The sequence below is a fragment of the Hypanus sabinus genome, chromosome 31 (genome assembly GCF_030144855.1).
Source record: "Hypanus sabinus isolate sHypSab1 chromosome 31, sHypSab1.hap1, whole genome shotgun sequence".
NCBI classification, from domain to species: Eukaryota; Metazoa; Chordata; class Chondrichthyes; order Myliobatiformes; family Dasyatidae; genus Hypanus; species Hypanus sabinus.
This window is the reverse complement of record NC_082736.1, coordinates 7,146,242-7,173,198: the sequence shown is the minus strand read 5'-3', so window position 1 is coordinate 7,173,198 and position 26,957 is coordinate 7,146,242. Positions and strand designations below refer to the sequence as shown.

Genomic DNA, 26,957 nt, shown 5'->3' with positions numbered 1-26,957 from the left:
AAGGGAACTCAAGAACATTTGCAGTGAGAAACAGTGATGAAAAATCTCTGATGAGCAGGATTAAAGATAACCCCACTGCATTCTGTACATTCATTGTGGTGAAAAGGATACCCAGGGGCAACATAAAGCGTGGGTACACAGGTAATGGCAGGAACATTAACATACAGAAGGATGCTGGGTCCGGGCAGATTGGTTCCCTGAAACTGGGAGCACAGGTTGACAGGGTGGTAAAGCCGGTGTACGGCATGTTTGCCTTCACCGGGCAAGGTATTGAGTTCAATCACCAGGACATCATGTTACAGTTTATAAAATGCTGGTTCGGCCACACTGAGAGCACAGTGTTCAGTTCCGGTCACCTCATTCTAGGAAGCATGTGGAGGTTTCGATGCAGGTGCAGAAGTTGTTAAGCAGGATGTCTGGAGGAGGAGTGAGGTGAGGAGAGGCTCGACATGCTGGAGCTTTTTCCTCTGGAGTGGCGTCAGCTCAGGAGAGATCTGACAGAAATTTATACAATTTTGCAGGACATAGTTGGTGTAAACAGCCAGTAATATTTTTCACAGGAGGGAAATGTCTTCTACTAAAAGACATGTATTTAAGATCAGAGGAAGAAAGTGAAGGGAACAGTGATGGGGACTTGGAATGCATTGTCAGGGGTAGTGTCAGAGGCAGAGAGCACAGGGGTATTTAGGGAAGTCTCAGACAGACAGGAATTTGTAGAGAAGTGACTGGTACTACGGTGCTGAAGAACTCGATCCACCCACCCCTCCCTTTTCTCCCTGGCACAAACCAAACTCAGAGCGACGCACCGCCTCACATAGGGAGTCTCTCGGCAGATCTGATCAAACTGACCCTCTCTTTCGGAAAATGTTCATTTATATTCAGAGGCCTGGGTGGACGAGTTTTTTTTCAGTAAATACGGTCGGTTCCACAGGGTAAACGTACCTTTGTAGACAATCAGAGACCTGTATAGTTGTGCCGCGGAGAGCAATCTGACAGGCGACATCTGTCTGGTGTGGAGGGGCTACGGCACAGCACGGAAAGAAGCTGCTGATAGTACCCAGGACAACTTTAGGGAGCGGTGCTCATAAAGGCAGCGTCCATTATTAAACACTTCCAACACCCAGGGCATGCCCTTTTCTCACTGTTACCGTCAGGTAGGAGATACAGAAGCCTGAAGACACACTCAGCGTTTCAGGAACAGCTTCTTCCCCTCTGCTATCCGATTCCCAAATGGACATTAAAACTATGCACACTACCTCACTTTTTAATATACAGTATGTCCGTTTTTGCATTTTTCAAAATAACAGTCAATAAACGTAACTGATTTACGTTTATTTATTATGTTTTATTTTATTTATTATTTTATAACTTTGTCTTCCAGGTTATGTATGACATTGCACTGCTGCTGCTAAGTTAACAAATTTCACGTCACATGGCGGTGATAATAAACTTGATTCTGAAATGTAAAACGCAAATGTTATTTTTCTGTGAGGCGATGGGAATCGCTCATGAAGCAACGAACAGGCGATGTTCCCGCCTTCTGCACACCGGAACGGTCCGGGGTCAACCCGCAATGTGGAACCCAGACAACGCGGTTCCAGGTGATGAAGAGCGGAGTCGTTCAGTCATCGGAGATTAAATTCTCCGTCCCGGGGCTGACTACGGAAGTTCATTTCACCACCCTACACCTAGTGAACCCGCTGATTCTTTGCAACGGGAGAGAGCTACATTGGGTCGGCTGAGAGGGGAAAACGAGCCGGGACTGAAACGAACGGGTTTCTGTGCAGATTTATTCCGGTTTCTTTCGCGGAAGAAACATGTCGAGGCACTGACAGATGCAGGATATCAAACAGACGGAAAGCATCCGCCGCTCAGCCCTTCCACAGACGTTGTGATTGGCTCTGAATAGAGCCTTTGGGTAAATAGATTCAGCTTACGTCGCTTCACTTACTAGCAGCGCCGGTTTTCTTGGGCAACAGGACGGCCTGAATATTGGGTAACACACCGCCCTGAGCGATAGTCACCCCTCCCAGCAGCTTGTTCAGCTCCTCGTCGTTGCGGACGGCCAGCTGCAGGTGTCGGGGGATGATGCGGGTCTTCTTATTGTCCCGGGCCGCGTTGCCGGCCAATTCGAGGATTTCGGCCGTCAGATACTCGAGCACAGCAGCCAGATAAACCGGGGCTCCGGCACCCACCCGCTCAGCATAGTTGCCCTTTCTTAGGAGTCTGTGAACCCGGCCGACCGGGAACTGCAGTCCAGCCCGAGACGAGCGAGATTTGGCCTTGGACCGAGCTTTGCCAGCGCCGCCTTTTCCACGTCCAGACATTTCCACAGTCACGACATTACAGAGAGAATGAGGGAATGTTCACCCCGCCCCAACTCGCCCTTTTTATAACATCTTTGAGAATGCGAACTAATGTTTGTGATTGGTCTGATCCTGCTTATTCTCATTGGTTAAGAGATATGCCCCAATCGAAGAACTGCCTTAATCACCAATCAGCAGTCCGTAAAAGTAGAAGCGCGGAAAATAACCGTCTCCTCCACAAAATGTACTGAAATCTGGAAAAAATCCCGCCAAAAATAAATCTATTATTCAAATTTAATTTCAAGTTAAATACATGCAGATCTGTTTTAAGATTGGGTCTTCGCATTTCCCTGTTACTGAAACCGGGCACATTTGATTTAAGTAGTTTATATTGGAGTGTCTGGGAACAAAATTATATAATTTCTTTTAAACCGTAACGGAACCGAATAAATCTGACCCTCAGCTTCTGCCCGCGGTCGGTCCCTGTCTGAACGTTATCAGGTTATGGAAAACTGCTCTTCTCAAATTTCGTACAGCGTCGTCTAGTCTAGTTATAAAGTTATTATATGAAAGAGCCATGATGTCTTTCAGGCTCGACTTGAAATGAGATTCAGGAGTTACCCAACCGGGACCAATAAACTCCTGAAGCCACAAATAAAACAACAACGGCAACAATCCTCCGCTTGGCATGGATACCGAGTGGGCGGACTGATGGGTAAAGGGGGCGGGGGAGGAACAATTCCTTGTCAGTTCAGTGGGAGCTTATTACAATCGCGATTTCGCTCTTGGAGAAGTCACCAGAAAAAGTATGTGTAACTTATTACCTAAATGCTAGTACAACTCTTTCATTGAAATTGTAAGTGGCTCTTAAAAGAGCCGTTGTGTTTTCGATCATCTCACTGGGCAGCTTTACTTGGAGCTAGTGTACTTGGTCACCGCCTTTGTCCCTTCGGACACGGCGTGCTTGGCCAGCTCCCCGGGCAGCAGCAGGCGCACGGCGGTCTGGATCTCCCGGGAGCTGATGGTGGACCGCTTGTTGTAATGGGCCAGGCGGGAAGCCTCACCCGCGATGCGCTCGAAAATATCGTTCACGAATGAATTCATGATGCTCATGGCCTTGGAGGAGATGCCGGTGTCGGGATGAACCTGCTTCATCACTTTGTAGATGTAGATGGCGTAACTCTCCTTCCTCGACCTCTTGCGCTTCTTGCCAGACTTGCTCGCCGGTTTGGACAGAGCTTTCTTGGCGCCCTTCTTGGGAGCGGGTTTCGGTGCATCAGGCATTTCCCCGTCGGTTTCAAACACAATAATAAGCAGAAACTGTCCGGAGCGCGGGTTAAATAGGCAGCGCCTAAAGTGGTATGTTAATGAGGATGGGAATGCTGAGCATTCCCATTGGCTGTTTGGAGAAATTAATTACCAATCGGAACGCTGGGGGATGGGAAGCGGCGCCAATGTGTGTCGGTTACCGCTGTCGTTTAATGCAGGAGGAAGTACAGAAGCGCAGAGACAGGCGGGGGTGCGGGCTGAAATTGAAAAGAAAAACGCAAATTTCAAAAGCAGAATGAAAATAAATTCAGATGAAATATTGTAATATTAAACACTAAAATGTTTAGTTCATGACACAGGACAGCAGGGGAGCGAAGGAGAGATTTGGACATTTCAATGTAAAGTTCAAATCGAGTTTACTTATGCACAGGCGAAAGGAACAACGTATTTGTAGCAGCATCACAGACACGTTTAATCAGACACAACATTGACCAGAAACTCTGGAATTAAATATGAATTATACCAAAACATTCAAATAGACAGAGGACTATCAGATCAAAATCAAAATAACAAAGAGATTATGCAGGCATTCGGAGAATCACCCCTCTTGTGCTTCATCTCGTCACTCTAGATTCAGAGTCACGCAATGCTGCCACTTTGATCTGGCCCCTGCCTTCATTCACCAGGTCCAACACTTGCCTTTATTGGATCTTCCTCCTCCTGACACTAGTCATCGTGTTTGTGGGGCTGTGTGTCCCCTTGGACCTCTGGATTAGGTTTGAGGGAAGGGCTGGCGGATTTACATATGTTAGGAGAGATAAGGCTGTAGAGTTTAGTATGGTGAGATATGTGGGGCTATGGTGGATAGGGTAGTGTAGTGGAGCCACTTTAATCTGGCCCATGCCTTTCATTAACGTGGCCTGACACCACCTGGCTTAGTGAACTGGGTTTGCAAAGGGACACATCATTAGGAATACAAATTAGGGTCATTGGATGATCATGAGACTATCTCGCCCAGACGACCCAGCCAGGGTGGATCAGGCCCGGTTTGAGTTTATCCCATGGAGCAAGATAATGAGAGGCATGTAATTCTGCATGTTGCATGATTTTCCACCTTGTTACTTGGGATTAATTTGACCATTTGGGGAGTAGAATGTTCTGAGGCCTACTAATCAGGCTTTACCTCCAAGTAAGGTTCAACTTCCCTACTTTAAATTTACACCAGTCTTTATTTTGCATCTCTGTGCCTGGGATTGCATGGATTAAATTAATAGCGTTTACTGCAGTACAGAGTAGTGATTAATGTTGGGCAGATCGATCCATAATTTCAAAAATCTCTGAAATCGAGAATTTATTGTATTGACATTACGTCACAAATGGGGAATCTTACCCAGGATTAAATGGCTTGTCTAATGAAGAGCGTTTCACCTCACTAGGCCTCTATTCACTGGAAATTCGAAGAAAGAAGGGTTACTGAATTGAAACCTATCAAAGAGTGAAAGGGCTTGAGTGAGTGGATGTGGAGAGGACTTTTCCTGTGGTGGGAGTGTCTGTAACCAGACCACACAGTTTCAAAATAGAGGGGCATCCTTTTAGAGTGGAGATGAGGAGGAATTTCTTCAGCCAGGGAATGGTGAATCGGTGGAATTTTTAGCCACAGGCAACTGTAGAGGCCAAATCACTGGATATAGGAGAGGTTGGGACTAAGAGGAAAAATTGATCAGTGATGATGAAATGGCAGAGCAGGCTCGATGGGCCAAATGGCCAAATTCTGCTCCTAAATCTGATGGTCTTATGGACTCACTTAGAGACTAAAATTTTCCCAGAGACTGTTGATCTCAGCTTTGACTCAACCCAGCACCTGAGGCTCCAGATTCCTTATATAAGGAATACAGCAGTTCTTTGATCTGAGATTAAAGGAATATGATCTCATTTCCATCCTGAATGCATGAGCAACAGACACAAAATGCTGGTGGAAGTCAGCAGGCCGGGCAGCATCTCTGGAAAAGAGTAATGAGTTGATGCTTTGGGCTGAGAACCATCACCAGGACGAGATCTGATGGAAGGGTCTTGGGACAAAGTGTTGACTATTTACTCTTTTCCATAAAGGCTGCCTGTCCTGCTGAGTTCCTCCAGCATTTTGCATGTGTTGCGTTGGATTTCTAGCATCAGCAGATTCTCTCGTATTTGTGATTTTCACCTCATTCTGAGGGTATTTTCCTCAGTTATGGAGATCTCATTCAGGGGAAAGATCCCCCTTGCCTACTGTCTGTCACATCCTGAAAGAATCTAACAGATTTCCTCGTTTTCTCATTAACTGCAGGGAATACAGACCCAGCCCACTCACTCTCCTCTCACATAACCAACCTTCCATCCCTGGAACCAGCCCAATCAGTGTGGGGAACAGTCACTGTGCTCCGTCTATAGCAGGGATATCCTTCCTGAGGAAGTGTGACCAAACCCGGACACTACATTCAAGGTGTGCTCTCACCAGGGCCCTATAGAATCCAGTGAGACATCTGTACCCCTCTTCTCCACTCCTCCTGGATCACAGGACAAAATACTGTTTGCCTCTCTCATCACTTGTTGTATCAGCATGTTAACTCAAGTGATTTGTTTACAAGGAGACCCAGGTCCCTCTGAACATCCCGTGTGGAAACGACTCTTACCGTTTGTTCCTGGAAATGGGTGATCTCACATTTCCCCACATTCTGTTCTATCTGCACCATCCTCAACCATTCACTCTCCTGTCTACATCCCCCAAACCTTCTCACTACTGACCCTGTCCCTCCCGCTCTGCCACAGCAACAGACCTAGTCACTGAGTTATGCAGCACAGAAACAGGCCCTTCAGCCCAACACATCCATGCTGACCAAGCGGCCAAACAAAACCTGCTCCTCAGGGTCCCAGTTATATCTTTCTTCTTGCACTTTATACCTGTAATCTCTAGCTTCCAACTCCATGACCCTGGAGATAACAGATTCACTATTGACCGTATCAATGTCTGCCGTTATTTTATCGGCCTCTCTAATGCCACATACACTCTGTTGAGAATGTTCCAGCCTATCCAGCCTCCTGTTAAATCCCTTTTGCACCCTCTCCAGTTTAATGTCACCCTCTGATCACTGGGCAACTATAACTGTACGCCCTGCTCCAAGAGTGGTTTCCCCAAGGCTGGGAGAGCTGTAATGTGACGTCACGGTCCAGTGCCCAATACTCTCCCGATGAATGCAAGTGTAGCAAACACCACCTTCACCGTCCTGCCGACCTGTGTTTACACTTTGAAGGAATTCGATATCTGCACCCCGATGTCTCTCTGTTTTACAGCACTCCCAGGGACCGACCATTCCCCACGGCAGTTCGGCCCTGGTTCGTCAATGACAACGGAACATCTCTTGTTCTTGTTTGCAGACTCGAAGGGCCGAATGGACTACTCCTGCACCTATTTTCTATCTGACATTTATCTGTCATTACTCAAATCACTGACCTCATTGACCACCGTCCTGTTGTATTGCTGGTTACATTCTTCACACTTTAGTGATATCTGCATATTTGCTGAGCCGGGCATTGACATTGTCAGCCGAGTCTTTAATGAATGAACTGCAGCAGCAGACCTGACTCAGCTCCCAGGCTTTTCCTTGCAGCGATACCCGCACAGTGCTGGAGGAACTCAGCAGGCCAGGCAGCATCTGTGAGAAACAGTAAACTGCCGACGTTTCAGGCCGAGACCGTCCAGAATCTGAACAATGTCTTGTGTTTGGTTTTCCTTCGATCCTTTCCTGCGTGACTGGATAACATAACCCATCCTCCAATCCTCTGCCACTACTCCTGCCCGAGAAACGCGCAGAGAGACAGAGGCGGGGAGGGGAGGGGACAGAGTCAGGGTGACGGACAGGGCCGAGAGCGGCCTCCCATGTCCAGCTCCGTCTTCACTTTACTTCACCCGGCAATTTCCAACGGTTTATCCGAAACACAGAGCTCCAGAGAGGGGAAAGAAAACTCCCTCACACACCACGTCAAAGTGAAGGATTTCTAGGAATTTACTGGCTGTCGGACTTCATCCAATCAGAATACAGCGTGATTGGCGCAGGATTATTTTCAAATCGCCCGCCAATTTCAGAGCACCCAGCAATGGTGCTTGATTACTTTTTATATTAGTTGCCATTAATTGTATCACAGATTCTACAATATCAGTTTCATTTAATATATAATTGCCTCAGTGAAGATTTAAATGGATGATTACAGAATCGGTTCTCTGAATGAGGGAACTGATTTCTGTCCGAGACGGACAAGGGGATGCTGATCGATCTTAATGCATTCAGAGCTTCTGCCGTAATCAGAGACTGAAAAGGCAGAATTGCAGGGATACTTCAAGCGGAACGGATTAATCTGCTTCGAAAGTAACTCAGCCGAATATATCGATAAAAATAATTAAAAGGTTGTGGACACGGCTCTCTCTGTGAGGCGGTGGGTGGCTCTTAGAAGAGCCTTTGTGTAGTGTTCGGGAGGAAGTGGGAGTTTTTCAGCCGCCGAAGCCATAGAGAGTGCGGCCCTGGCGTTTCAGAGCGTACACCACATCCATGGCAGTGACCGTCTTGCGCTTAGCGTGTTCAGTGTAGGTGACCGCATCCCGGATTACATTCTCCAGGAAAACCTTCAGCACCCCGCGGGTCTCCTCGTAGATCAGACCCGAGATCCGCTTGACGCCGCCACGGCGAGCCAGACGCCGGATGGCCGGTTTGGTGATGCCCTGGATGTTATCCCGGAGCACTTTACGGTGCCTCTTGGCTCCGCCTTTGCCCAGTCCTTTGCCTCCTTTCCCTCTGCCAGACATGATGCTGCTTCACTCAGGTCGCTGCTCAGTGACAAACCGACTGCTGATGTCTCCTTTTATACACAGCGCCCCGACCTGCCCGAGAAACGCGCAGAGAGACAGAGGCGGGGAGGGGAGGAGACAGAGTCAGAGTGACGGACAGAGCCGAGAGCGGCCTCTCATCGTCCAGCTCCGCCTTCACTTTACCACACCCGCCAATTTCCAGCGGTCTATCCGACACAAAGCGCTCTAGCGGGAAAAAAAAACTAACTCACACACTACGTACAGTCTGGAGGATTTCTGGAAATTTGCTGATTCTCCTGCTTTAAATTATAGGAAGTGCTTTTCCATTCCGCAAATCCCCGGGGACCTCGGTCTGTCCCTCCCCGGCCCCATGACCAGTGCGAGCGCCCTCACACACAGCAGTTGGTGGCCGAGGGTACAGTCACTTCCAGTGATGAGAGGGTTAATTCATCAGAACAATTGTTCCTCTGGGTCGCAAGTGAAATGAAAGTCTGGTCAAATAAAGGAACAGGATACATAGGCAGATATAAGGATATACAGACCGCGCTTCTGGCGCCTTCCAAAGCCCAGATAAGGGGTGGCTGAGGAGCTGGTGCGAGGTGGGTGGGACTTCAGGCACAAGGATCATTTGGCTCTCGAAATGAAGGTGAGACAGGTCCAGTGAGGAGGGAAGACAATATGTTTACTGGGAGCTTTCTTCGTGTTACACGGAAGGTTTAAACGAGCAGGTATGAGGTCCTACAAATTGATTTTCGGGAACTAGTTTAAAACAGCAGGACTTCCAGGATTATAATTACAGAATTATGACCCAAACCATGTGGTTGTGCGGTGAGAAATTGATGTTGTGCAGATTAATATGTTGCTGAGGAACTGATGCAGGAGGGGGATCTTCAGATTTACGGATCAATGGGCTCCCTTCCAGTCAGGTGGGAGACCGGGACAAACAAGACCATCTCCATCTGGACCGGAGGGGAACCAATATCCTCACCAAGAGGTTTGATGGTGTCACTTGGCGGAGTTTGAACTGGAGTAGCAAATGGGAGAATGTGTGTATGACAAGACAGTCTGAACAGAACGAGAGCCGATGTCAGGCCAGTGGAGGGACAGGGCTGGCAGCTCAACATTCCTGGGTTTGAATGTTTTACATGTGGGTGGCGGGGAAGGGGGTTAAAAGGTGCAAAGGTTACACAACTGAGAATGTCACAGCAAACTGGAGGGTTCATTTACAACGGCAAACTTCAGTTACACTGACGGGATTATTGAATTGCCCCTCCCCAGTAACAAGTGGGGGACTTTATCTTCCATAGAATTGACTGCAACTTGCTTATTCTTAAAATATTCTAGACTGGTTCAGCGAATCTGAGGAGTGTTTGAAACATTATGTAGAGCCCAATCAGAGTTCAAAACAGACAGGAATTAGTTTTGCAGAAATGAACCAGGCCAGCTGACAGCTGAGAGTCAGTGAATATTTTAGGATCTTATATTTCTCTTACTTATGAGTAAGAATAAAATTAGATCCTGTATGAAGGTACTAAATCCCAGAAGGGCCAGTTAGAATGCAATAAGACAGAAGCCAACGGGCATTGATTGGGCGCAGCCACTGTTAGACAACTCCAGGCCTGACATGTGGGAGTTGTTTAAAGACCAGCAGATCCGAGTCGATATTGAGGTACAGGATTCATGCAGACTTGGAAAGGGATGGCTTGCTTCGGGACAATCAGCATGGTTTTGTGTGGACACATCACGCTTGACAAAATTGATCGAGGTTTCAGTGGTGGTGATACAGGTTACAAGATACAGGAGTAGAATTAAGCCATTTGGCGTATCAAGTCTGCTCTCTCTTTTCATCTTGGCTGAGAGATTTTTCCTCTCAGCCCCAATCTCCTATCTTCTCCCTGTATCCCTTCATGCACTGACCAATCAAGAACCAATCAACTTCTGCCTTAAATACCTAAAGTCTTGGCCTCCACAGCTGCTGCCTGTGGCAATGAATTCCACGGATTCACCACTCTCTCTGAAGAAATTCTTCCTCATCTCCATTCTAAAAGGATGTCCCTCTCTTCTGAGGCTGTGTCCTCTGGTCTTAGACACTCCCATCCTCTCCACATCAACTTTATCAAAGCCTTTCACCATTCGATAGGTTTCAATTCGTCATCCCTCATTGTTCTAACTTCCAAGGAATAAAGGCCAAGAGACATCAAACACCCTTCATACGACAAGCTGTTTAACCCTGGACTCATTTTTGAGAATCTCATTTGAAACCCATCCAGTTTTAGCTCATCCTTCCGAAGATAAAGGGCCCAAAACTACTCCCAATAGTCCAAGTGAGACCTCACCAGTACTTCATAAAGTCTCAACATCACATCCTTGCTCTTATATTCTGGTCCTCTTGAAATGAATGCTAACTTCACATTTGCCTTCCTCACCACAGACTCAACCTGCAAATTAACCTTTACAGAACCAGCACAATGACTCCCAAATCCCTCTGCACCTCATTTTTTTGTATCTTCTCTCCATTTAGAAAATAGTCAACCCTAATATCTCCTCAACAGAAAGTGCATGACCATACACTTCCCAGTTCTGAATTCCATCTGCCACTTATTTGCCCATTCTCTTCATCTGTCTGTCTTTCCCTATTTCCTCAAAAATACCTGCACATCCACCTGTCTCTTCATATCATCTGCAAATTTTGCAACAAATCCATCAACTCCATCATTCAAATCAATGACATATAATGTAAAGAGAATCAGCCCCAACATCTTGGTGCTTGATGACGGCAACATTGTGGACATGATCTCCACAGATCTTAGTGGGATTCACTATAAATTGCAATTTCAATTCAGAAATGGATTCCTCATAGAAAGCTAAGTAGTGCTGGAAGTCCGTGAACAGTGGTGATCCACAAGGATTGATGCTGGAATTATGCTGAGTGTGATATATATCAATGTGTGGATAAAAATGTTGATGGGTGGTTTACAAGTTTACATGTTACAGCAAGATTGGTGGAATCGTGAACAGTGTAAACATTGATCAATGCACACAGATCACAAACAGATATGCAGAGAATTTGCAGAAGGAATTTAATCTGGGAGGGAATGTGGTATTGCATTTTGGGAGGTCAAATGAAAGAAAAAAGTATAATGTTAATGATTGACTCCTTCCCAGCATTGGCGTAAAGAGTGAACTTGGGATCCAGGCAGATAGTTCACTGAACGTGGCTACACAATGGGATAAGGTGTACAGAATGCTGGTCCCCAATGGTCAGGGTGTTGAGTATAAGAGTAAGGGAGTCATGTATTAAGACAGGCATACAAACGTACAGGGAATGGACCATGTCCAGGTAGGCATATTCAGCTCCTTCAAGTCAGTATTTAGTTGATGCACCATTGGCAGCAATTACATCCTTGATTCTGTGTGGATAGGTCTCTATCAGCTTTGCACATCTGGACACTGCAATTTTTCCCCATTCTTCCTTACAAAACTACTCAAGATCTGTCAGAATGCATACAGTTTGTGAGTGAAAAGCTCTTTTCAAATCCAGCTGCAGACTGAAGTCTGGACTCTGACTTGGCCACTCTAGGACAATAACTTTGCTGTTTTAATGCATTCTTATGCAGCTTTGGTTTTAAGCTCGTGGTCATTGTCTTGCTGGAAAACAAATCTTCTCCCAAGTCTCAGTTTTCTTGCAGACTGCGTTACGTTTTCTAACAGGATTTCCCTGTATTTTGGTGCATTCATTTTACCCTCTACCTTCACAAGCTTTCCAGGGCTTGCTGCCGTGAAGCACAATGCACCATTCTCCACAGTAGGGATGGTGTGTTTTTGATGATATGCAGTGTTTGGCTTACATCAAACTTACGAGTTTAGCCTGATTGCAAAAAAAAAGTTCTATTTTAGTTTCAGACCATAGAACCTTCTTCCAGCTGGCTTCAGAGACCCCCTCGTCCTCTGACAAACTCCAGGTGAGATTTCATGAGAGCTTTTTTCAACAGTGGCTTTCTCTTTGCCACTCCCTGATAAACCTGTGACAGGTGAAACACCTGGGCAACTATCATTGTATGCCAACCTGAATGTGGCTTCATCCCGACAGTAGAGGAGGCCATAGATTGACATATCAGAATGGGAATGGGACGTGGAATTAAAACGTGTGGCCACTGGGAGATCCCGCATGTTTGTAAACTTGTATGTGGTGTTGGGGCTGTGCTTAGCCACACAGACATAGATCGAAAGTGAGTGGAGCTGGGGGCTAAGCTCACATCCCTGTGGTGCTCCTGTGCTGACAGAGATTGTGGAGGAGATGTTTTTGCCAATCCGAACTCACTGTGGTTTGCAACTGAGGAAATCCGGGAACCAATCGCACAGGTGGGTATTGAAGCCCATGTCTTGCAGTGTGCTGATTAGTTTTGAGGGGATGGTGGTGTTAAATGCTGAGCTGTAGTCAATAAAGTTTATCCAGATGTTTGCTTCTTCGCTGTCCAGATGTTCCAGAGTTGTGTAAAGAGCCAACGAGACACATCTGCTGTTGCTTCAGTAAGTGAATTAGAGAGGATGCAAGTCACCATTCAGACAAGAGCTGATATGCTTCAAAACCTGCCTTTCAAAACATATGTGTTTTCAGCGTTTTCAGTTGTATGTAGTCCGTCACCCTCTGGTGCAAACCATTCATGTAGACCGTGAAAAGCCGGGTCACAGCATTGACTGTTAGTCACCAACTTGCAAAGCTGGAGTGGACCATTTATAGAAGGCTTTCCCGGATTGTCTCTGTGGCGCAATCGGTCAGCGCGTTCGGCTGTCAACCGAAAGGTTGGTGGTTCGAGCCCACTCAGGGACGCTGGTGCCCGTAGCTTTTGCTGTTGTATTGCCCGCTGGGAAATGCTGCGCTGTTCCTGCTACTGCCTCACCACGTTCAGTGGCATTTAAAATGTTTGTTGTCGCGTACCGAGGTAAAATCAAAGTATTGTATGTTGGAATTTAATAAGACATTGGTGGGACCTTATTTGGAGTATTGTGTGCAGTTTTGGTCACCTAATTACAGGTAGGATATTATTAAGGTTGAAAGAGTGCAAAGAAAGTTTACAAGGATGTTGCCGGGACTTGAGAAACTGAGTTTCAGAGAAAGGTTGAATAGGTTATGACTTTATTCCCTGGAGCGTGTGAGAATGAAGGGTGATTTGATAGAGGTGTATAAAATTATGGTGGGTATAGATAGAGTGAATGCAAGCAGGCTTTTTCCACTGAGGCTAGGGGAGAAAAAAAGAGGTCATGGGTTAAGGGTGAAGGGGGAAAAGTTTGAAGGGATCATGGCGGCGGGGGGCTTCTTCACGCAGAGACTGTTGGGAGTGTGGAATGAGCTGCCAGATTAAGTGGTGAATGCGGGATCACTTTGACATTTAAGAAAAACTTGGACAGGTACATGGATGAGAGGGGTTTGGAGGGATATGGTCCAGGTGCAGGTCAGTGGGACTAGGCAGAAAAATGATTCGGCACCGCCAGGAAGGGCCAAGAGGCCTGTTTCTGTGCTGTAATGTTCTATGGTTCTACGAGTGTGTAAGATCCGCTTCTCTTTGTCCATAATGTGCGTTGCCTTGAGCGACATCCTTGGAACTAACCGACTTGCCGGGTCTAATGTCCTGGTTTTGATTTAATTTGGTCATTCAGTTGGAGTCTAATTGGTTTCATCCCGCATCGGTCCTCGACCATCTTATTTTCACTATGGATGTCCAAACCCAATACACGTCCAGCAACTCCACACCCCCCGCACCAGGAAGGTCTCAAAGCTCTCCGCTTCCATCTGGATAACAAACCCAGCCAGCTGCCCTCTACCACCGTTCACCTCCTTCCGGCCGAACGTCCTCCCACTTCCTTTAAAAACACGGTGTAGCCACGGACGCTGCCATGGGTCCCAGCTGTGCTTGCCTGGTTGTCCGTTACGTGGACCAGTCTCTGTTCCAAGCCAACACTGATACCGCTCCCTCACTTTTCCTGTACTACATACATAAACGGCAGCATTGCGGTTCTTTCTGCACCCGTGTGGAACTTGTCCACTTCATCAGCTTTGCTTGTAACTTCCACCCAGCCCAAAAGTTTACCTGGTCCCTATCGGACACCTCCCTCCCTTTACTCGATCTCTCTGTCTCTATCTCTGCAGACAGCTTGTCTACTGATACCTATTATAACCACAGACTCCCACAGCAACCTGGACTATACCTTTTCCGACCCCGTTACTTGTAACAATGCCAGTCCCTTCTCTCAACTCCTCCGTGTCCGCAGGAGGTTCATTCAAGAGCAAAGGAGATATCGTGGTTTTTTTTTCAAAGAAAGGAGCCTCCTTTCTTCCACCATCAAAGCTGCCCTCAACAGAATCTCTCCCATTTTGCTCACGTCTGCCCTCACCCCATTCTCGCGCCCTCCGCCAGGATAGGGTTCGTCTTGTGGTCACCTACCTCCCGGGGGGGGTCACCAGCCTCCGCCTCCCGCACACAATTCTCGGTAACTTCCGCCATCTCCGGCGGGATCCCACCACGAAACACATTTTCCTCCCTCCTCTACTTTCTGCAGGGATCCCATGTGAATCCCATGTGCGTTCGTCCCTCCCACTGATCTCTCTCCTGGCCCTCATCCTTGCAAGTGAAACAAGTGCCCCTACACATCCGCCCTCATTACCATTCAGGGCCCCAAGAAATTCTTCCAAGTAAGGGGACACCTCAGCTGTGAGTCTTTCAGGATCATCTACCGTGTCCAGTTTGTCCAGTGTGGCCTCCTGTATATCGGTGAGACCCGCCACAGATTAGGAGTCCACTTCAGTGAGCACCTTACACTCCGTCCACCAGAACAAGCGAGATCTCCCAGTGGCCACCCATTTTAATTCCACTTCCCATTCCAATTCCGACAAAATAGCCCATTAGCCCGAGGTCTCCTGTATTGTCACGATGAGGCTACACTCAGGGTGGAAGAGCAACACATTATATTCCATCTGGGTAGCCTCCAACCTGATGGCATGAACATCGATTTCTCAAAAGTCCGGTAATGCCCCCTCCTTCACGAAGCCCCATTCTCTTTTCCACCTCTGGCCTTATCCATTACCTCTCCGTCATCTCCCTCTGGTGTTCCTCCCCCTTTTTTTCTTCCATGGTCTTATCCCCTTCCCTGTTAACCAACCCAGTATCTCTTTCACCAATCAAAGTTTCAGGTTTTTAATTTACCAGACACCCCCCCCCACTGGTTTCACCTGTCACCTCGTGTTTCTTCCTCTCTCCCCCCCCCCACCCTTCACCGTCTGGCTCTGATTCCTCGTCATTTTTTCTCCAGGCGGGATGAAGGGACTCGGCCCGAAACGTCCACTCTATTTTTCCCACAGGTGCTACCTGACCTGCTGACTTCCTCCAACATTTTCTGTGTTGCTTGGATCTCCATCCCCTGCGATTTTCTCTTTGTGCCTCTATCCATGTCGCTGCACACTAACATATTCATGTGTCTATCTAAAAACATCGTACACCCTTCCGTCTCTGAACCTGGCAGCCCATTCCAAGCACCCGCCCCACTCCGTCTGAAAACGTGAGCCGCACATCTTCTTTAAACTCTCTCCCACTCCGACCTTACATTCATTCCCGCTAGAATTTCAAATCCTTACCCTGAGAACCAATTCTGACCCTGCCCAATCTATGTCTCTCATAAAAACACAAAATGCTGGCAGACGTCGTCACTACCTCCTCCCACAGATGCTGTCTGGCCTGCTGAGATCTGCCAGCATTTTGTGTTTTTATTCATTTCCAGCATCTGCAGATTCACTCGTGTTGCCCACGTCTCTCATAACTTTCTGCCTCATAATTCGGTCAAGTTTCCTCTCAGGCTCTGACATCCCAATGAAAGCTCAAATACTTTGCTCAGGCAACGTCCGGGCAACGCTTTATAAATCCTGCCGATCCTTCCTGTGAAGTGTCAATTCTTGCGGAATCTGGAATAGAGTCAGAACAGGATTTAACGGGAAACTTTTGAGCGACGTTAATTCCATCTCTGATACACGACACAGTGAACGATAACTAATGAACCAATCTTAAACTCGCAGCGTCAATTATAGTGAGTCATTACTCGGCCCTTGGAGTTCCTTTGTGTAAGAAGTTTATTTGTTCTGTAGTCTAAAACTGTATATCCTGCGATGGCCGGGAATCGAACCCGGGTCAACTGCTTGGAAGGCAGCTATACTCACCACTATACCACCATCGCTCAATGATGTTGCAAAGGATTTGAGTAGTGAGGCGTCTTCCATAGTTCTGTCTGACGCCATCAATCTCCAAGCTGCTGTCCGTCGGGACATTCCTCACTCTGCTGCAGGCCCTGTTCCGGTAAATTAAGGTCGCCATCACCAACAAACCGGAGTTATACAACCCACAGCGGGCATACTCCAAGAATCAGACTGAGTTAGAACCGAGTCGTAGACCCTACTAATGGGATCCTTCCCTACCTCACGCATCACCAAATGGATAAACAAATCCTGATTGGAATTGTCCTTTCAAACCGCACGCTGATGGGAGCCCTTGAACACAGTAAGTGAAGGGATCGCTAAAGAATCCCGGTACCCCTCCAGTTACACAGTGAGAAGGGGATGTGTGAAAAGCGCCAGATCCACACTCAACAAACAAACGTCAGGGTGACTTTGTACCCTGAAAACGTGCGGCAGATTCCATATAAAAATTATCGGGAGAGGTTGGCCAGGCGCAGTTTTGTTTTACACACAGAGGGTGTTGTGTGTTTGGAAAACCCTGTCAAAGTGATGACTTCTGGACTGATGCTGAAATAAGATGGAAGTCTCAAACACATAAATGGGAGAGAGAGGGAGAGAGAGAAAAGAATACAAAAACAAAACAATAAAAAAAAACTGGCACTGGACTGCAACAGGGTATTGTGTGACTATAATTTCCCCTAATGTTGATAGAGATATTCGTGGAGTGGCTAAGGGATGCCAAATTTGTTGGTATCCTGAAAAGATTTAACAACATTTAGAACCTATAATAAGTAAATGTATGCAGATTCAGCATGTCATCTAAAACTTTGACAGACATCTATACATTTATACTGTAGAATGCCACTATAGTAGTATACTACTATATCCTGATTGTTTGCATCATGGTATATAAAGTTGTATAAGTATCATAGAAAACCTACAGCACAATACAGGTCCTTCGGCCCACAAAGTTGTGTCTACTTTAGAAATTTCTAGGGTTACACATAGCATTCTATTTTTTAAACAACACGTAGATCCAAAAGTTTCTGAAAACACCCTATCATACTCGCCTCCACCACCGTTGCCGGCTGTCCATTCCACGCACTCACCACTCTGCGTAAAAATCTGACCCCTGACATCTCCTCTGCACCTTCTCTCAAGCACATTAAACCTCTGCGCTCTTATGGCAGCCATTTCAACCCTGGGAAAAATCCTCCGACTGTCCACACGACCAATGCCTCTCATTATCTTATACGTCTCTATCAGGTCACCTCTCACCCTCTGTCGCTCCAAGGAGAAAAGGCCGAGTACACTCAACCTGTTTTAATAAGGCTTGCTCCTAATCCAGGCAACATCCTTCTAAAGCTCCTCCGCAACCGTTCCATGTAGGTGAGAGGGAAATGGGATTTGCAATTTGATAGCAATAGTGACCCGTAGAGAGTGCATCATTCTTAGCTGGATCATCACATGGATACAAGTTAGACAGAACAAGATGGTTTAGAGAAACCCGAACAGCCAGCAGGAATTGGAATTGTTGACCTGCAGAAATACCTCAGTTGTTTTAAACTTAAGATCGTACCAGTAAGAAATTTTAACTTCCTCATATTGACTGGGCCTATCATCATGTAAAAAACATGCTAAATTTGTGAAATGTGTGCAACAATATAGAAAGTACTTGAGAATGCACAACACTGGTTCTTTTCCCAGTGTGAATGAATCCTTTACAAGCTAAATTTCATGGTCCTAATGAAATTGTGTCTAAAATTAATAACGTGGATTACGTGATAAAACCTCCAGATCGTAGAAGGCCAACACAACGTTGCCATATAAATATGATAAAACCATATTATGAGAAACATTCTGCTACTATGACTGCTGTGGTAATAATAATAATAATAATAATAATAATAATAATAGACAATCTAACTCGAATTGGAGTTCACCTTGTATTATGGTGCCGAAATCTGACGGTAGTATTAGATTTTGCATGGACTACAGGAAGGTGAATGCTATTACGAAAAAAGATGCATATCCAATTACGAGAGAAAATGATTGTATAGGTAAAGTCGGAAAAGCAACATTCCTTACAAAGATTGATTTATTGAAAGGGTACTGGTGTGTTCCATTAACGGGTAGAGGTAGAGAGATTTCTGTATTTATAACTCCATCTGCTTATATGAATATAATGTTCCATATGGGATGATGAATGCCCCAGGTAATTTCCAGCGGCTGATTAATTCTATGATTCAGGGATTAAAGGACACAAATGCTTATATTGTCGATTTAGTGACAGGAAATGATACTTGGGAACCACACATTACTACGGTGGAGAAATTAAAAGTTTTTAAAAGCTAACTTAATTATTAATTTAGTTGAAAGTGAATTCGGAAATAACACCTTAGATCTGTTCTAAGCCCAGGCTTGGTTAAAGAAATACATTAAACCAATTTAGTAACGAAAGGTGTAAGGTTACAGGAATACAATATGTTAATAACTCTTATTAAAGGGAAAGATAATGTGGTTGTTGATTGTCTATCTCGATGTTGAATGTACAATGCAATTTTTTAAAGATTGATATTTTAACATTTGTAACACCCCTATGTAATAATTTGTAAGGTTCTGATAATACTATGTATACTGTGTACATTGTAAATTTTATATATTTGTCTTATTCTTCTGTAAATAGTTAATAGTTAAAATTTTGGTCATGACAGACCAATTTTTTGGAGGGAGGTGTTACGTACCCGTGTGTAACTTCTGCCTGTCACATGCCCATGATGTACTTGAGGCTATGCTCGGCATGATGTAATGGTCTTGTGATGGTGGAGTGACGTAATTTTTTCGCAGGTGAGAGGTCATGTGATAGTTTTTTTTCCAACAGGGTATAAATGGAGAAACCGTCCTAGTGACGGGGAGGGTCGTGGAGCAGTTCGTGACTGAATTTGCAAGTGACTCCATGTTGCTGAGTCTTCAATGTTGTGACGCAGTTCTGTTTTAAGTGGAGTTTTACTTTCTGCCTTAAGTCTCAAAGGTTATTGCTGGCAGTTTTGCTAAAATACTGCCAGTTCAGTCCAGTCGGAGAGTGAAGATTCGTCGAAGTTCGGGAAGCTGGAATAATCGAAGAAAGATGCTGCTTTCGGCTGGAAAGCAGGTTAACATTAAATCTTCGTGCAAGGAGTTAGTAACCTGTATCCGTGATAACTCTTGCACTTCTGAAAGCAGTAAGAGTTGGATGCAAAGGTTTTCCAAGGAAAGGTCAGTGTCTTTCAGCCGTTTTATTTCCTTCAATCGTAAATCCCTCGGCAAAGCATACTTCGGCTGGGATCAGCAGTAAAGAGGATTTAATTACTGCAAGGAAAGTCTCTCCTTTAATTGACTGTAACTAATTTTGGACTTTTTGCAATACTACTTTAAAGAACTGTGTTCGCATTTCTTGCTTTAAGAACTGTTTGAGCTGCCGTGTTGCAGCCAACTTCCGGGTAAGTTAGTTGTTTGTTTACTTTTGTGTTTTTTTTAGAAGTGTTTAATAAATGTTTTATTTGTTGTAAAAACTTGTCTCAATCATATAGTCATTGTCGCTGGATCGTAACAATGAGAACGATCAGAAAGGCAAGTTGAGACAAATGCCCAATATTCTCTATAAATAAAGGGATATAAGGAAATGAAAAGATTTTTAATGAATATATCTCTTTATTTTTCTTTTTTTTACTGTGTATAAACTGATGGAAGTGAAGTTCATGCAGGAAATGAGTAGAGCTGTCTTGGGCCATACATGAATTAGCAGGGCAGAGTTTCGAGATAGATATCGTGGATAAAAACAAAGGCGCATGCGCACCAACTTTAATCGTCTGCTCACGAGTGCATGTACAAGTGTATCATAGCATCTCCCTTTTTATCAAAGCAAAGAAAAAGAATATTGAATCAACAATTAAACTCATTTTCTCTGAAGTCTGCTTTCGAGTGTATTCTCACGGAATTAATTTGCAAAGCATTCATTAGTCATGCCTTATGTCTCTTATGCTTGTCACAAATACATACCACTCATTATTTCCGTTTGTAAGAGCATATATACAAAACATAAAACATGCTAAAATTCAACTTTAAATTCAAACTACAAAATAAACAACCTCAAAATGGTCCTTCCTTGAGTATGAACATGATATTAAAATGCCAAATAGTTTCACAGACTTATTGTTCAATTGTTCATGCAATCATTCAATCTGGGACAATGTCTTCTAGATATTGTGGCCTTTTCACTGTGCGGTCAGAATAAGTTTTTTTTCTATTTTGTCCGAAACCTGTTTGTTTTGTTTTGCACGTTCCAACGTTTAAGTTAGTGTTTGTGCTGTTTCATTAGCCTCTGCTAGTGTTTGGTTGTGTGCATTTCTGTTAAGCAGCCTCATGTGTGGCACCTTGTCAGAGGTCTGAAAGTCCAACTTTGCGACATCCACTGCATCCCCTTTGTCTATGCTACTTGCAATCTCCCCAACGAATTCAAACAGGCACGTCAGGCAAGATTTTACCTGAAGAAAGACATGCTGATTTTGTCCTATCTTGTCCTGTGTCACTCAGTACTCCATCATCTCATCTTTAACAATTGACTCTAAAAGCTTCCCAACTGCTGAGGTCAAGCTGGCTGGTCTATAGTTTTCTTCTTCCTGCTTTACGCCTTTCTGAAGCATAGAGTGGCATTTTCAGTTTTCCAGTCATCCGGCACCTTTCCAGACTTCAATAACCTTTGTAAGAGCATTTCCAAGTGCCACCACAATCTCTAACACCACCTCTTTCAGAACCCTAGGGTACAGTTTAACTTCTGCAGGTTATTTATAAACTTTTAGGTTATTGATCATTTTGAACACCTTCTCCTCTGCAATTGTAACTACACCCACTTATCTCCCTTCACATACAACAACACTGGTACACTGTTAGTGTGTTCCACAGTGAAGACTGATGCAAAATATTCATTTAGTTTATCCGTCACCGCCTTGTCCCACGTTATTTGTTATTTTAATTTTCTAACGCTCGTATGTCGTCTCCCGGTTCTCTTTTATTTTTACCATACAGGTTAAAACTTTATTATCCGTTTTCATATTATTTGCTAGCTTGCTTTCATATTTCATCTAATGACTCCTATAGTTGCTCTCTGCAGGTTTTATAAAACTTCCCAATCCATTATCTTTCCACTCACTTTTGATTTGATATATGCCCTCTCTTTTGTTCGCACGTTAGATCTGGTTTCCCTTGCGAACCATGGTTGTACTATTTGGCAAGTTGTGTATGATGTCACTTTTAGAATACACATGTTCTGCGTCTTCCTCATTTTTTCCCGGAAACGCACGTCATTGCTGCACATCCCTGCCAGCAGCTCCATCCAATTTAGCTTGGCCAACTCCTCTCTCATACCACTGTATTTTCCCTTACTCCACCGAAATAATGCTACGACAGACTTTACTTTCCCTCTATCAAATTTCAAATTGAACTCAATCAGATTGTTAATACTAGTTTCTAAATGCTCTGTAATCGCCTCCAGTTCATTACATAACTCCCAATCCAATATATCTGACCCCGCAATATGATCAAAGAAAAGCTGGTCTAAAACGTCATCTCTCAGACATTCAACAGAATCATTCTTTTGAGATCCATTTCCAACCTGATTTTCACAACCGACCTTCATGTTGAAATCTCACATGACTATTATAGCATTGCCTTTTTGGCACGCCTTTTCTATTTCCTTTTCTAATCTGTGGTCCACCCCAGACACCGTTGGGGGAGCTGCCATCAGGGTCCTTTTTACACTTGCAGGTTTTTGACTCAACCCACAAAGACTCAATATCGCCTGACCCTGTGTCACATCTTTCTACTGACTTGACCAGAAGAGACACACCACTTCGTCTGCCATTCTTCCTATCCCTCCGATACAATGTGTAACCTTGGACGTTCAGCTCCCAACTACAATCATCCTTCAGCCACAAATCAATGATGGCTACGACATCATAGCGGTCATTCTGTAATATATGACACGCTGAGATTTATTCACTTGTTGGCTTTCACTGTAGACTTGACAAATAAGTACCAAGCAATGAGAAACTACACAAAAACAGACTGGCAAAAGAAAACGTGTGCAGATCAATAAATTAAGCAAAATACATTATTAAATACAGATAAAATATCAAATAGATATGTGCCTGCCTATGCAAAAACTGACTTCTAAGCCGCGGTATCGTCTAGCGTGCGTTGGAATTCCAGTTTGGCTTTTAACTGGAAGGTACCTCAGTTGAGCACCGTGTAAAGTCTCAGTGGAAGTCTTTCAAATAGATTTTCAACGGTGCTCCAGAGAGGTATATTCCAGTTGAAAGCATGGATGGACAAAGGTGAGAAGAGCCAGCCAAGGATAACTATGGAAATACAGGAAGGCTTCGAACGAAAAGCTCGTCTGTGCCAGTCGCCATATATCGTGGGAAACTGAAAGATTGGGAAAACTTTATAAACCAACATAGAACCACTAAGAGAGCAATACAAAAAAGAAATAGATTATGAAAGTAAACTAGCACAAAATATAAAATCAGGTAATATAAGTTTTTTTTTACGATTATAGAAAGCCTTAAATGGTGGCTAAAGTGCACGTAGGTTCTTGGAGGACGAGAAGGGTAATTTCATGTTGGGCAATGAGGAAATTGCCGATGCTTTGAGTTACTAATTTTGCGTCGGTCTTCCCGGCAGAGGATTCGTCTGACATACAAAGAGAAGTGATATGTTTGCGATGGGAAGTGAGGACCTCGATACAATAGATAACAATAAAAAGGTAAACCGAATAAAACGTGGGCCTAAAGATCGACGAGTCCCCTGGTCATGGCGGAATACATCGCAGGGTACTGAAATTAATGGCAGAAATTATATTAGAGTTTTTGGTGATAATTTACCAAAATTATCTATATTTTCGGCGGATCACCGGCGGATTGGAAAAAGACGAATATCACGCCATTGTTTTTCTTTTTAAAAGGGATGTAGGCAAAATACAGGAAATTATAGGCCAGTAAGTGTAACATCTGCAGTTCAAAAAATGTTTGAAGCTATCTTTAAAGAATAAATGGTGAGGCATCTGGAAGTAAATAGATCCATTAGGCAGAAATAATTCCTGTTTGACACAGTAATTGTAGAACTTTGAGGATCTAACAAGCGCTGTGGATACGATCCGGTTTACTTGGGCTCCGTTAGTCCACGGAATATAGACGCCGGTCATAACAAACCCGTGAGAATAGGATGGCTCTCCCACCCGAAAATTCGATATGTGTGCATGCTGTGTAATTTGCTACCTTGTTACAACCTGGAACACATGGTAGCACGCTGCATACTATTAGAGGCATTGCATTTATCAATCTTAACTAAAGGGTCATTGAAGAGAGAAGGAATGGAAAGGCCGATTATAAAAGGTCCACCACAGTTAGAGACTCATAGGGGATTCTGGACTCAGTGATGATCCCAGCTTCCTTCAGCTTCCCCGGATACTGTCGAATGATCTCCAGCCCTGAAGACGCCAGTCGCCGTGAACCTTTTCTGAACGGGGAGATCCCTGTCACCCGGATGATGTGGCGAGTGCTCTTGGAACAACCCATATCAAAACCATCAGTAGGAAAGGCATCTTGCAGCTTCAGCATCTTCCCTATCAGCCTCCACTTCCAAACTTCAGGTACCACAGAGTGCCAAATTAAATGACTTGGCAGTCAATTTTCTTGTTTTGAGAAAGAATTCCTCACCGACAATCCCAATCCGAGGTCAATGGGCAAAATCGCTTCACGTCCTGACAGGAGATAATACGGGGAGTACCCGGTAGCTTCATTCCGTGTACAGACATAGCCATAGACCAGATACCCAATCTGTGGAGGCAATGCTGGAATTATCACTGAGTCCAGAAGCCCCAATGCGTCCCCAACAATGGAAGCTCGGAAGATAAATGGGAAGATCCCGATGTGTGTGCACGATCTGATTCTGAATAATCCTCGATCAACGAGAAACGAGGGAGAGCTGGCCTGCCTGAGTGGTGCAGAATTGTTCACTGTGCCGGACTTGAGGAGCAGGTATTAATAATCAGCGAGTCTGACAAAGAGAAGACGTTTTCTTTCATATGTCCGGTGGGTTTCATCCAGTTTGGAAAGATCCCCCAGGGTATACCAGAGCCTCAGCGGTTTTCCAGCGTGTCATCGGAAATGGGGGCGGGGGGAGTCAAGTACTGGATAATTAGGTTTACAGTTACCAAATCACGGGAGGAAGGACTCTAAAATAAGAGGGCATGATGCCGAGTGACTAGGGGACCTGAGTTATTGGCAGGTAAGAGTAATTGCCAGAGAGGTGGCTCCCCGTAAGGCAGGAGAGAGCCCAGAGAATGTCTGAATCTGAGGATGTAAGTAATAGGGTGAGGAGTTCTCAAATAGTCAGTAAACCCACAAGCACAGAGGCGTGTGTTGCACCCGGCGAAGAAAGGATGCCAACTATTCCTTTGGTGAAATATGTCACTGACATTTACTGCTGTGTTGGAGGTCATTGGGCACCTTCATCTATTACAAGATCCTATACATGAGGGGCTATTCATCTCAGCACGATGGCGACAAAATTATACATCAAACTTCCAGTTTGCAATAACAAACAGCCAGTTTGAACCCCTATCAGCCAGTCGAGAAATCCTTGGTGACTTTCCTCATAGTCAACACAAAACTGCGCTAATAACGGCAGGATTCCAAATACCCACTCATCCCGATATTCCGAAATCCTAGAAGGAACTTCAGAAAAGAAAAATGGGAAAAGACCTCATTGCAAGTAGACAGTGGATGTAGGAGAATACCAGTCACCATGGAAAATTTCCTCCGATTTCATAGCCTCATGCTAATATGCGCTAAAGAGGGAATACCAAGAGGTCGTCGAGAATAATGCATTCCATATTGTTCTAAAGAAAGCGAGGAAATGGTTCAAGAGCTCAAGACAACATGCGACACAACTACAGCTAATTATCTCCCGAAATTGCTCCACACGACAGTCGAAATAGATACATGGAAACTGTCGAAATCATGGACATCACTCATTCCAACAAACCGGCATGGACCTTCCTTAAAAAAACTAGACCACAACACACCACCAAGTAACAAACCAATCATCTAGACAGTGCAGAAGCAGTAGCAAAATACATCAGACAAAGAGGTCTGATGCACGCTCCTAATTATAACTTCGAAAGACAAGTTCAGCACGAATACCAAAACCTTTGCAACAGCGCGCCAGAAGATGATGACAGAATTATATTCCCAATAACAACAGCCGAAGTAAAATCCACTTTGCAAACCACTAATATCAGCAAAAATCGCTGCTGTCGACGATATCCGGAAATACTGAAACGCCATGGAGGAAAGAGCATCAAGCATCTCAAAAGCGCTTTCACTGATGTTATAACAAAAAGGAAAAGACCCAGCACGTGAAATGGGCCATTTCCATTGTCACCCTTCAAGCAGAAAAGCCTGCAGACTATCCAGGAAGTTAACACCCAATTTTTCTCCGCTGCTGTATCTACAATCTTCTTCAGAGTATTATTTTGTTCGGAATATTACGTCTGATATATCCTTACATACTGATCAAACAAACCGCCTTCAGTCAACGCCAAAAATTGCAGCGAAAAAGAACTCGCACTCATATGGTATATCGGATCAGGCTTTGAACTGAAAAAGAAATCGAAGCAATTTTTATGGATTTATCCACTGCACATGACGCGTTTGGAATTAAGGCTTACTCTTGAAACTAGTCCGAATCACCCCATGTAGAAATGATCCTATGTCTCCTGTAAGAATTACAGGCACTCGTTCTTCCTTCAGATGATTAAGACGTGATTCTAGTCGCATAATGTAATTCCTCAATGCGTACACAAAAGTACGTTCTCTCTCCAACGGTGTTCAATCTCTACCTCAGTGACATCCCTGAAACCAAATCCGCTAAATTTGGATAGGCTGATGACTGGTCATAGTCCGTCCAATTCAACGATATCAAATCTATTGAAAAAAAACTTACCAAAGATAAAAACTCCCTTTCCATCTGTTTCTCAAATTTGCACCTAAATATGAATGTCAACAAAGCAGTAACGTCCATATTTCATCTGCGCAACCGATTAACCAAACTTAGACTTAACATGAAACTAAATGGCGAACAGATGGTCAACGATACACAGCCAGAATACTTGGGAGTCACACAAGATTGAACTCTCTCATAAAAGATCCATCTTCTAAATGTTACAAAGGAACTAAAATCCAGTCATGATCAGGACGGTAGCCGGAACCAAATGAGGTGCTAC

The 26,957-nt window shown here is 44.6% G+C and overlaps 3 protein-coding genes and 2 non-coding genes across 5 annotated transcripts in view; 1 reads left to right on the top strand and 4 right to left on the bottom strand.

Moving 5' to 3' along the window:
- Positions 1 to 1,382: 1,382 nt before the first annotated feature.
- Positions 1,383 to 7,392, bottom strand: LOC132383773 (late histone H2A.L3-like). Its single transcript, XM_059954977.1, has 2 exons — positions 7,063 to 7,392; positions 1,383 to 2,560 (listed from the first exon to the last, which is right to left on the bottom strand). The coding sequence occupies exon 2, from the start codon at positions 2,325 to 2,327 to the stop codon at positions 1,944 to 1,946; it is 384 nt and encodes a 127-aa protein (XP_059810960.1). The 5' UTR covers positions 2,328 to 2,560; positions 7,063 to 7,392; the 3' UTR covers positions 1,383 to 1,943.
- On the bottom strand, positions 3,216 to 3,646 carry LOC132383787 (histone H2B-like). Its single transcript, XM_059954993.1, has one exon. The coding sequence runs from the start codon at positions 3,588 to 3,590 to the stop codon at positions 3,216 to 3,218; it is 375 nt and encodes a 124-aa protein (XP_059810976.1). The 5' UTR covers positions 3,591 to 3,646.
- A 705-nt stretch (positions 7,393 to 8,097) lies between the features above and the next one.
- LOC132383740 (uncharacterized) overlaps positions 8,098 to 26,957 on the bottom strand; it is a 362,655-nt gene continuing 343,795 nt past the window's right edge. Inside the window, exon 5 of the mRNA XM_059954939.1 lies at positions 8,098 to 8,413. Within this exon, the coding sequence (XP_059810922.1) occupies positions 8,098 to 8,413 (316 nt within the window). The remainder of the gene's footprint in view (positions 8,414 to 26,957) is intronic.
- trnad-guc (transfer RNA aspartic acid (anticodon GUC)) lies at positions 13,170 to 13,243 on the top strand. The gene has a single exon. It is a non-coding gene; the product is annotated as a tRNA-Asp (tRNA).
- On the bottom strand, positions 16,564 to 16,635 carry trnag-ucc (transfer RNA glycine (anticodon UCC)). Its single transcript has one exon. It is a non-coding gene; the product is annotated as a tRNA-Gly (tRNA).